Source organism: Chelonoidis abingdonii, chromosome 6, assembly GCF_003597395.2.
Source record: "Chelonoidis abingdonii isolate Lonesome George chromosome 6, CheloAbing_2.0, whole genome shotgun sequence".
NCBI classification, from domain to species: domain Eukaryota; kingdom Metazoa; phylum Chordata; order Testudines; family Testudinidae; genus Chelonoidis; species Chelonoidis abingdonii.
The window spans coordinates 90,011,389-90,023,666 of NC_133774.1; the positions used below are offsets into that span (position 1 = coordinate 90,011,389).

The 12,278-nt window shown below is 40.3% G+C and overlaps 1 protein-coding gene across 2 annotated transcripts in view; it reads left to right on the forward strand.

Annotated features, from left to right (window-relative positions):
- The window catches only part of SLC35D2 (solute carrier family 35 member D2), a 35,428-nt gene that overhangs the window by 14,248 nt on the left and 8,902 nt on the right, over positions 1-12,278 (forward strand). For both annotated transcript variants that reach the window (XM_075067211.1, XM_032788100.2), the window contains exons 6-10: positions 687-755; positions 3,304-3,406; positions 5,362-5,454; positions 9,589-9,656; positions 11,080-11,158. In XM_075067211.1, coding sequence (XP_074923312.1) covers positions 687-755; positions 3,304-3,406; positions 5,362-5,454; positions 9,589-9,656; positions 11,080-11,158 — 412 coding nt within the window. The remainder of the gene's footprint in view (positions 1-686; positions 756-3,303; positions 3,407-5,361; positions 5,455-9,588; positions 9,657-11,079; positions 11,159-12,278) is intronic.

Consider the following 12,278-nt stretch of genomic DNA (forward strand, 5'->3'; position numbering starts at 1 on the left):
AATAAGGCAAAGTGGGCATCTACCAATATGTGTAAACAGCATCCTTTGGTCAGATTAATTAAAAATAAATCAGTTGTTTGGTGTGAAAGAAATTAGAGTTGTAATAACCAGCCCCAGAATCAATAGACCAAATCATACTGTCAGTTACACAAATGCCACCCCATTGAAGACTGCGGTTGCATCAGTGTACCTGAGGCAGAATTTGTCCCATTGTCACCAGCATTGAAACATATTTTTCTTGGCTTTACTTTGGAAATTATCTAGCAGCTTTACTTTGGAAATTATCTAGCAGCATTGACAATTTGTGACCCTGTTTATCGAGCTGTGTTTACAGAACCCAAAGTATTAGAGCATTAGCATTTTGTTACAATAACAATATCTCAAGAAAGACTATACTTAAATTATGACAAGATTAGCAAACTAAAACATTAATAAGAATCCTGTCAAACTGCAGATTTTATTACGTACTGGTTTTATATTTTCACAGGGTCAAATCCTCAAGGCCTTACAGGCAGAACTCTCCTTCATGTCAGAAAGAACTTTGCCTGCTTAGGGTTACCAAGATTTGTCCTTCTGATAGTTATTTTCCAAATACTAATTGTTTTTGAAGCCTTTTTAATGGACTGGAAGCCAGTTAGTTTCTCTTCTAATATTCTACATGTGAACTTGTCTAATTTTTGTTACAGGAAACGATATTCACTGGGTATTATAGTCAGCATATTTACCATCATTCTTGGGGCTTTCATAGCCGCTGGGTAAGGCTTTCATTTGTTCTCATTAAGTAATGTTAGAAGTTTATTTTTTTCTTTGTTATTAAAGGGCAGATCTGCCCCTGGATGAGTGCAAATCCTATTAAATAAATAAATAAATCTACTAAAGTGGATGCGGGGAGGGGTGAGTCACAAGCATATAAGGGCAAAATCTAGTTCTTACTGAACCATGTTTCTGTTATCTACATTTTTACTAGATTTTGCATATACATGCTAATTTAAATAACACAGCAAGCCAAGCATACACAAGAGCAACTGTTTTTCCTTGATAAAATTCTAAATATAACATAATCAAACATAAGAACCCCACACACACACACCCCGCCAGTCCTTGAGAGAAGGTGGGTGGTCTGTTGGTTGTCATGTAATTAGAGTAGGCAGTGTACATAGTTCATATAATTTTGGACAAGTTTAAATTTGAGATGGATCACTTGGGGGGGGGGGGGCACAGAGGGCAGGGGCTGTATTCTACTGTCTCCTCTGCCTTTCCTGTTAGAAATGTATTTTATTTGGATGGAATTCCATAAGAAATGTAGAATATTTTGGTTAGCTACATACAAAGTATAAAGCAGTTAGGTATTGTCAGGGTTCCCTCCCTACTCTGAACTTTAGGGTACAGATGTGGGGATCCACAGGAAGACCTCCTAAAATTATTTCTACCAGCTTAGGTTAAAAACTCCCCAAGCACAATTTCTGTCTTATACCTTGGATTAAGTAAAGCTGCCACCACCAAGTGACTTAAACAAACATTTAGGAAGGGCCACTTGGAGCCCTACCTTCCCCAAATATTCCTCCTACACCCCATTTTCTGGGCAGGCTTGAGAATAAACCCCGAAGCCCCTACACCCTCTTTCCTGGGGAGGCTTGAGAATAATATCCTCACCAGTTGGTACAGGTGAACACAGACCCAAACCCTTAAAACAATGAAAAATCAATCAGGTTCTTAAAAGAAGAATTTTAATTAAAGAAAAGGTAAAAGAATTACCTCTGTAAAAATTGGGATGGTAAGTACTTTAAAGAATGACAAAAGACTCCAGAATACAGAGGATCTCCCCTCTAGGCAAAACCTTAAAGTTAAAAAACCAGGCATAAACCTCCCTCTTACACAAAGGAAAACACAAGCCAAAATAAAAGTAAACTAACACATTTCCTTGCTAAATACTTACTAACTATAGGAGTTGGACTGCTTTCTTCCTTGATACGACTCTGGCAAGCACACAGAACAGACAGACCAAACCTCCCCCGCCCCCCAGATTTGAAAGTATCTTGTCCCCTTATTGGTCCTTTTGCTCAGGTGCCAGCCAGGTTACTTGAGCTTCCTAACCCTTTACAGGTAAGTAGATTTTGTGCCTGTGGCCAGGAGGGATCCCATAGCACTGTATACAGAAAGGTGGTCACCCTTCCCTTTATATTTATGACAGGTATAGTTGAGTGAATAATTTCCATCTGGCATGAATTTAATGTCTCCACCATCATTTAAACAAATTGCCCTGTTTGAGAATAGCAACCAAACAACGCTGAAGAGACAGTTATTTCCCGTCGGATTCTACTTATAAAAATTGGATAGATTCTAAACTTTGGTTACTGCTTGTGTGACAATGTTCAGTATGTACTGGACATGTTAGGACTGAGCTAGATGGAAAAACGGGGCAAAAGCAGAATGGAACAGTACTGCCAGTCCTTTATTGCATGAATTTCCGTGAAGAGCTGACTTGTTTGTAACATTGAAATCTGTGGAAATGTGAAATAGTTCAGCGTACAAAAAAGACTTAAAGCAAAACCCTGAATTTGCTGCGGGTTTCAAGGTTTATATTCTTGTCTCTCTCTGTGTGTGTATATACAGTAACTCCTCACTTAAAGTTGTCCCAGTTAAGTTGTTTCGTTGTTACTTTGCTGATCAGTTAGGGAACATGCTCATTTAAAGTTGTGCAATACTATCTTATAACATTGTTTGGCAGCTGCCTGCTTTGTCCACTGCTTGCAGAAAGAGTAGCCTGTTGAAGCTAGCTGGTGGGGCCTTGGAACCAGGCTGAACTGGCAGCCCCCCATCAATTCCCTGTTCCCCTAAGTTCCCTGTGTGGCACCTGCCCAGGAGGCTATCAATTGCCGGCAGTTCAGCTGTTCCTCTGCCGATTGCCATGGGCTGCTCCTGCACTCTGCGTTGGAGCTGGTCTCTGGAGCCTCCTGTTTGAGGGCTCAGCCGATTGCTAGTTCATCATTTAGAAGTAAGGCATTCCTCTGACTTCACCACCTCAACCAAGCTTCACAATCATCATCTCTGTGTACGAGTATTAAATTGTTTGTTTAAAACGTATACTCTGTGTGTGTATGTGTATATATATAGAGAGAGAGTCTTTTGTCTGGTGAAAAAAAATTCCCTGGAACCTAAGCCCCCCATTTACATTATTTCTTATGGGGAAATTGGATTCGCTTAACATCATTTTGCTTAAAGTTGCATTTTTCAGGAACATAATTACAACGTTAAGTGAGGTGCGTGTGTGTGTGTAATATATATATATATATATATTTCCAGATCAGATCTCTCTTTTAATTTGGAAGGCTACATCTTTGTGTTACTAAATGATATCTTCACAGCAGCAAATGGAGTATACACTAAACAGAAAATGGATCCAAAGGTAATTTTCAGGTGATTAGGTTGCACCTCATCATTTTGTGCATGTGATAAAGGGAAGTCATCTATTGTTATGTGACTTCTTCCATACAAGTTGGGTAACACCAAATTTAACAAAGACAGTCAATTTCTTTTGCCTTCATGTTCCAGTTAATATACATACTCTAATATAGATTGGCTTAGGGAGAAGCTGTTAGGAATTTCTCAGCCCACACATGGGTGAGTAACATGTTTGATTTTCACCCAGTTTAGCCTTTGAGGCAGAGTGCAACATAATCTTGTTTTACTAAAGAAGGAAAAAATGAATTCCCAAAAAGTAATTCTATCCAGAAACTAGAGTAAAAGTAAAATGTGTTTACGATATCATACATATCTGGAGAAGAACAACTTTTTGGCCACAAATGATCTTTATCAAAGCAAAAGATTATATAAAATGAGCTGGGAGTGATGTTAATCTCAATCCAATTCTTAGTAGCCAAGTGTTTTCTATCATTAAATGTGCCAGCTGTTGTGGTGATGCTGGTATAGGGTGACCAGACAGCAAATGTGGAAAACCGGGACAAGGGGTGGGGGGGTGGGGTAATAGGAGCCTATATAAGAAAAAGACCCAAAAATTGGGACTGTCCTTATAAAATCGGGACATCTAGTCACCCTATACTGGCATAACAGGTGGCTTTGGAGAGCCCTGAAACTGAACGTACATGGAAAATGAACCATCTTGCCCCAGTGAGTGATTCCACAAGAACATAGCATATAAGTAAGGACTTTGTGGAAGGTTGCCTCTTTCCATGCTGTACCCACCTGGGCAGTATTGTGACCCCATTACGCATTTAATATCACAATCATTTTACACTTTTTTTTTCCAAACTAACAACATTTTTGAATTTTACTCTGTTTGTTATATTTAAAATGAAACCATTTTGGAGTTGTAATTTTTCTTTCCTTCAGTTTTTCTTGCGTTTTTCTAACGCAGAAATGACCAAAACAAAATGGTGCAAGAATAAACTAACACAAAAGAACAGATTATGCACTAATCCCTTGTAATTCAAGAAGCAATTTGCTCTCCAAAACAAGAAGTGCTATAAAGCTGGCAGGCTTTATAGCCTTAAACACCAAGCATTAAACACCTTGGGTGAAATCCTGTCCCTACTGAAGTTGATGGGACTTTTACCATTGACTTCACCGGGGCCAGGATTTCATCCCTACAATGGGTATATGTCCTTTAGTAATCAAAGAGGTCAAACTGAACCTATTCTGGACATTGTATTCCATCTATTTCTGCAGAATTTAAGCTTTCATTTTAAAGCAAAAATTAAAACCCAGATATTTGGCTACAGTCAGGGACCACACAGTGTAGCTAAAAGGTGACCTTTGCACTCCCCTGATTCTTGGCTTCCCCTGTACCAGGCAAATCCCCCAACAAAATATACAGCGGCCTCAAGATTGCTCTAGGTTATATCAGTTGCCAGTGACTCAAAGTGCTCCATATTACCACCCTGGGATCATCCCTTTTCTCCTCGTCACACCCACTACACCGGGGCTGGGAAGGTGATGTAGGACTGTGTCAGCCCTACATTACTGAAGATTTATCCTATACTAGATGTGGTGAGTTTTCTTATGGACAGTTATGTCAGGCTAAAGCCTTCAGCTGTGTAACACAAAGCAGTTAAAGATTTAGACCAAACTCAGTTTCTAACTGTTTGGTTATGGATATGTATGTTTGAATGTTAACCAGTGCAGTGTTGCTTTACTGAGTCTGCAGACAGGCTGACTGAAATGGTAGCTCAGCTCAGTGTTTAGTTTTGAAACCTAATGGTAATAAATTTGTCCTTTAAATTGTACTGCATGAAGTTTTGCACATTCATAAATAAATTGCCTGAAGTGGTGATCGTTGTTACAGGGATGTTGGTTGTTATCAAATGGTCCAGGTTTACAAAAGGTGTGTTTCATTTTTCGCAGGAGCTGGGAAAATATGGAGTCCTTTTCTATAATGCTTATTTTATGGTGATACCCACAATGATTATTAGCTTCTCCACTGGAGACCTTCAGCAGGTGAGCAGCACCATTAGACATCTCAGACTAGTACACTACCCTAATTATTTCACCCCTTTTAGTTATTTTGCTGTATCTAGAGTTCCTTGGAACAAAATGCTCTAGCCTCATTCTCCAAACTTAGGGCCACATTCTGCCCTGAACTACATCTCTGTGTGATCCTGTTAATTTCATTGGGATTGCACATGGTGTTAGTCCAGCTATGTTCTGGTCATGAATTCTTCAGCCAGCTAGGAACATTTTTTTTTTCAATGTAGTGAAGTTAAATGACACAAAATGATGAGTACTCACATTGTAAATTCACTTTCCCATTTTTTCTCCATGATAAAGAACTAATAAAGCTACACTAATTAGCCCAATAGTCTTTCCTTTTGACCTTTTCCATTACAGTTAGAACTTTGAGATTACTACTCTCAGTATCTCTCATTTTGACTCTCTACTTTTACAAGGCACATTTCCCTCTGTATTTGGAGGACAGCATTTGGATTCCATGTAGCTTGGACTTTTTCTTCACCAGAAAGGTCCTGCAAACCCTTACTGTAATTATTGGTCCTTAGCCATATTACTAGTCCTCTTTCAGTCAGTGTGCAAAACTTACTAAAGGCTAATAAATAGCAGCTGGAATTAGTGTGCCCAAAATAAGGCCCAACTGTCATGTGATTTATAGCTTTCAGTTTTACCAAATGCTCTAAAATGAGGCTGAGATTAGCCAAAGCAAGCAACTTCCATCTATTCTTCTATCAAAGAGAGAATATTCAGAGTTAGCTAGACCCAATTCCCACTTGTGACCTACATATCACTTAGTTATAAGCTCATGATAGCTCAGTGGCCCTTCATAGCACATCAGTGGAGGCAGTGTTGCACAGTGGATAGAGCAGTGGAGACCCACTTTCTATTCCCGACTCTACCACTGGCCTGCTGGATGACTTGGGGTAAGTCACATTGTCACTGCTCTGTGCCTCAGTTTCCCCATCTGTAAAATGGGGTTAATGATACTGACCCCTCTGTAAAGTGCTTTGCGATCTACCACTGGAAAGTGCTATATAAGAGTTTATGTATTATTATTATTTATTATTATTCATTATATTGTTCTTTGCTGCATGTTGTTAGGCATCTAGTTCTTTGTGACATTCATACTGGTGTGTTCCTAAAATTCTGCAGTTACCCGGAACGTTGTCACCCATTACAAATATATTTGTTCAGTCCTTTGTGCAAAGCATCATCTTGTGGCTTCAGTCCGGAGAACCTGTGTCCCCATCACAAAAAACACAGCTGTCTCTCTGGTTGGCAGTCTCGGTGGAGGCTAAGCTTATGTGGTTATAGGGATTGAACTGTTCTCTCACACTTAGATGTGATCCCTGTAAGGATTGAGGCATTTTGTCGGGAATGCATGCTTGTTCTGCGAATAAATCAAGGATTTCATTGTGCTGGGCTGTTGCTCTGGCACAATGCTTGTTCTGCGAATAAATCAAGGATTTCATTGTGCTGGGCTGTTGCTCTGGCACCTTTCACAAGCAATTTCATGCATAGTTTGTTTTTAAAAAGACCCTGCCCCACAAATGTATCATGGCTATTGAGAACACATATTTGTACCTATTAGAATTAAGTTCCATTACTATGAATAGGAGACACCTGTATAGCTGACCCAGCATGATGAATATTTACTTCAAATAATGGAAAATGCCCTAGTAATGTAGATACATTGACGAGTCATCTGTAGATCAAAGGAGATACCTGTTTTTACCTGGTTGTCATGTAACAGAAATTTTTGTTGCTTTGGTGCTACATTACAAGGTTTTCTGTAATCCAATATGGGCACTGTGCAATCTGTGCCTCTAATGGGAAGAGAGAACCACATGCCAACCAAAATAAGTGTGTTCAATCTGTGTGGAATGGAAACTATTCCCACTCCTGCTGACTCATACAGATCTGGTAGAGTAAAGCATTCCATAGGCTGTCTGTGAGGAAAGGGTAATCTAGGAGTTTCTTGTTATTAATTTGTCCTTAACCCAGCTGGCTGATTGATTGTTAGTGGAGTATGAACTAACAAAAGAGAAAGTATCTTCAGTAATTGTAACAATCATGATTCCAGTTCATCATCAAAGTTAATGCAAATGAATTTTATTGACACATTTAGTAGTGACTGATATGTGAATTTTTTGTTTAGTTATGTTTCTTCCCAAGGAACAACCTTCAGAGTGATATATGAGCCTTTTGTTTGACTAGATAAGTGAAATTTTTCAGATACAAAGTAGTCCTGCCCTTGCACACTGGGAACAAATCTTGTTAACATAAGTGAGTGTTTTGATTTTTCCCCGCCACACACAATTGCATATTTTTAGGGAGCAGAGTAAGGGCTTCTTTTCACCTCAAAGGCAAAAGCATGCACGCTTCCAAGAAAATGTTGGACAACACCTATACGTGAAAGTGGTAGAAAAATGAGTGTTCAGTATAGCTAGCCCTTCCTTTCATATGACTATGCATAATGGGTGTTGTTAATCCCCAAAGCAGCTACAGCTAAGAATCCAAACAAGTCACTTGGGAGAGTCTGATTTTCAAAATATAGAGAGGTCAAATTGCATTTCTTCTTTGCTTGCACATTTACCGTCTGTTCCCAGTAACTGGAGAACTGCATGTAAACAAGGCTAGCAGGTGCCTGCCTGCTTGTATGTGCGTAAATTCCTGCTTTGTATGCAACATGCAGTAAGTATGCTTGTAAAAGAAGGTGTGGATCTTAACTCCACTTATGAAAACCAAGCCCTGGTTTGCATCTATAAAAGATTGCATAAAAGAGGGTGTGTTATTTTAATAGTTGAGGAAGTTTCCAAAGGTAAAGTCCCCCCCCCGCCCTAAATGATACCTTACGGTTTGATGCTGTTGCCCATCCCCATTGTATCTGCATACTGAATCCTGCACACACTTTCTCATATGAGTAGTCCCATTGAATTGTCAGTAGTCCTTACCTGGGTTGAGTAGAATGGGTCTAATTAAGTGAATAAGGATGATTTGCACGATTGGGGCTATAGTCCTTTCTATCCAAGGATCTCCTAGTGCTTTACAAATATTTACATATTTTAGTCACAAAACTCTCCTGTAAGATTAAGAATTATCATCTCCAGCTGTACAGGCAGAAATTGAGGCCCAGGCAGGTTAAGTGACTTGCCCTGGGTCACATCAGAAGCCTGTGGCAGAGAGGGGACTAGATCTCAGAGTTGCTTATATCTAATCTCATGCTTGAAAACCTTTGAAAAGTCACATTCATTTGTAAAATCTCACAGAAAAGAAGGGTTAGGGCCTGATCCTGTATCCAGTAATATCTGTAGCAATGCTCCCTTTGCTTTCAATAGGTGCAGAATTAGGCCCTAAAAGCTGTGAATATGCAATACAGAGATGGAATAGGTGTTTTTTCTGGAGAAGGTTTAATTCTTTATCCTTTCACTAGTTTTAGGTCTGGTCTACACAGGGGGAGGGGTGTGATCTAAGATACGCAATTTCAGCTACGAGCATAGTGTAGCTGAAGTCGACGTATCGTAGATTGAATTAAAATTTCTTACTTTGTGACCTCACAGTGCTGGATCGACGGCCACAGCTCCCCCGTCAACTTTGCTTCTGCCTCTCGCACTGCTGGAGTTCAGCAGTCAATTGGAGAGTCATCGGGGATTGATTTTTCGTGTCTACACTACCGACAATAAATTGATCCTCAGTAGATCAATTGCTACCCGCCGATCCGGCGGGTAGTGTAGACATACCCTTAGTGTAAATTCTAGTTTGTTGCATATTAATGATAAGCACTATTAGGCAACAGCATCAATGAATGAGAATTCAAACCAAGATTCTGTATAAAGAATTATTCATTTGTTGCATAGTGTTTGCAACATGCAGTCTAATGTGACTGCTCTGTAAAGATTGCTATACCAGACAAAATTAAAGAATATGTTACAAATCAATTGTACTGTTAGCATGCTAAATGTATAAATCTATCTCCCAGATGACTATAAACCCTCCATAGTTCTAGCATGAATTGTAATCAATTGTTTTTCTTATTTTGGACATTTTCATTTTAACGTTTCCATGAATGTATATACCATATTTAATTATACAGTATTTAATTGCATATTTCTTTCTTTTTAACAGGTCACAGATTTCAAGCACTGGACAAATTTTTTATTTCTCTTTCAGTTTCTTCTCTCTTGCTTCATGGGGTAAGAAGGCAGTGATAAGTGAAGAGGTTTTAGCAGCAATTTTATTTCATCTCTCAGAAATGTAGTTAGTTAGGCAGAAAACAATAAATACTCAAGATAGTTCTCTGGGAATTTCTAGGAGAATGTACTTCATTGAAATGTAAGATGGTAAAGCTCAGGACGTGGGCTATGATCAGAACACTTGCTGGCATTTGTTGTTGTTTTTTAACTGTGGTGGTCAGAAACATGACTATAAAATGGCATCTCCAAATTATATGATCTTATTTCACTGAGTTTAATAGATTGCATATTCTTTAGGGTAGGGGCCATGTTTATTTATTCTTTAAAGCACTTAGCACAATTCAGGTGCTATAAAAATGATGAATATGTATAAAACACAAGCCTTTGCTACAGTTAGCAGAGCAAATACAAATATAGGAAAGTGAGCTGGATTCTGTTCTGTCTCACTGCATCACCAACCGGTGTCAAGTAAGTACACGTAACAAAATTGGTACTACTGGTGATCAGGGGCGGCTCCAGGCACCAGCATGCCAAGCGCATGCCTGGGGTGGCAAGCCGCAGGGGGCGCTCTGCCGGTCGCTGCAAGGGCGGCAGGCAGGTTGCCTTCAGCGGCATGCTTGCGGAGGGTCCACTGGTCCCGCGGCTTCGGCGGACCTCCCGCAGGCGTGCTGCCGAATCCGCGGGACCAGGGACCTCCCACAGGGAAGCCGCCGAAGGCAGTCTGCCTGCCGTGCTTGGGGCGGCAAAATACCTAGAGCCGCCCCTGCTGGATGTGATTTAAGAGGCAGAGAAGATGCAGCCTGATGTGCCTCTCGGGTGGGGCTTGCACAGCTGACATTTATAAAAATCATTTTTAGACTTGTAATCTGAACAAATTTGGTATGGGAGTCATTAAGAGAAACTAAACCATAATCTTACCGTGTCTTTTTTTAGAGCTGTTTTTTCAGAATGTTAAATACGCTTTAAAGGAACTGATAAGTTTGAGGACTTCAGTAGGGCCTTGATCATATAAGGTCCTGAGAACTTCAAAGTGTTACTGGGCATTCTTGATTCCCATTGATGTTAATAAGAGATAAGGATGCTTAGCACCTCTTAAAAGCTGTCCGTGCCTTGAAGGATCAGGGCCTAGGTCAGTCTAGGGGTAGTCCACAAACCTATGGACAGAGATAGAAACACAATCTCTATAAAAGCTGTAGCACAATGTAGCACTAGAAGTGCTAATGTAAACCTTACTATCCTGGGTCACCCTGAAGTGGAACCATTCAGTACTGTACTTAATGTAACCTGTGTCAGTCATATGTTTTTTACTTTAAAAATCATAAACCTTTTACTTCTGATTTAACTGGAATACCATTTTATAGTGTTGAATTGTTTAATAGATTCATGTGGAATGAATTTACTAAGATTTATTTCTTTGCCTTAGGTTTCTCTTAATGTATTCTACAGTCTTGTGCAGCCATTACAATTCTGCACTTACGACATCAGTGGTTGGTGCAATCAAGGTAAGTGGTAGCAGGAAAAAAGAGTGAGAACACTGAAATAGTGAAGAATATTCAGAACATAGTGAAGAGTATTCAGTCACCAATTGTCTTGCCGATGTTGTGAGTGTATGTATGAGCTGGAAACACAACAAATAGCTAATTCATGTCTTGGTGGCAGTGCTACATTTTCCAGTTCAGGAGATCCACATTAGGAGAATGAGTATAATTTCTTCCAGGACTAAGTGAAGCTCAGATGTATTGTAGAAATGAACATGACTCAGGCCTTGCCTGCTTAATAAAGCTCCACCAGTGTAATTAAAGGCGTGATTTTAAACTGATTTAGTTAATCTGTTGCAAGCTCCTGCGTGAACACATTTATATCAGTTGGAATGACTTATTTTGGTTTATCTTAAACCAATTCTTAATTGACTTAAGATAATACAAGCAAAGCATGGTTTAACTAAACCAATTTAAAATAACAAAAGTGCAACTCCCTCATGTAGATAAGGCCCGAGTGCCTATGTGAGAAGGTCACTGACTGCACAAGCACCTCTTACCAGCCAATTCATGGAGGAGAACACAAGAATTGTCAAATAAAAGAAGAGTACTGGTTAAAAAAAAAGAAAAAAGCCTGGTAAAATGGTTCTCAGTCTAAACAAAGGAGAGAAGATCCTAAGCATCTTCTCTAGAGTGGCCTTGGTTGGACTGGATGCAAAAGCTTAGAGAAGCCCCAGTTGGATGGCTCCAACATGTTTAAATTTGTCAAAGGAAGATTGAAGGTGCTGTCTTCTGAATGTTTTCTAATTTTGGCAAGCATTGAAGTGGAAACCTTATCACTCAGACCGGCGTTAGGGTTTTGAGAGCCCTAGGCATACGGCAATTTTGCCACCCTGCGTGCTGGTCCTGTGGCTCTGGTGGAGCTGCCGCAGTGGTGCCTGCGGAGGGTCTGGTGTGCCTGCGGGCTGTCCACCAGAGCCGCGCGAGCAGCCGACCGTCCACCCGCAGGCACAACTACGGCAGCTCCATCCGAGCTACGGACCAGTGGACCGCCCGCAGGCACCACTGTGGCAGCTCCATGGGAGCTGCCTGCCGCCCCCTCCGGCAGCGCCCTGACCCAGGGGACACCCTGGCCTGCCGGCTG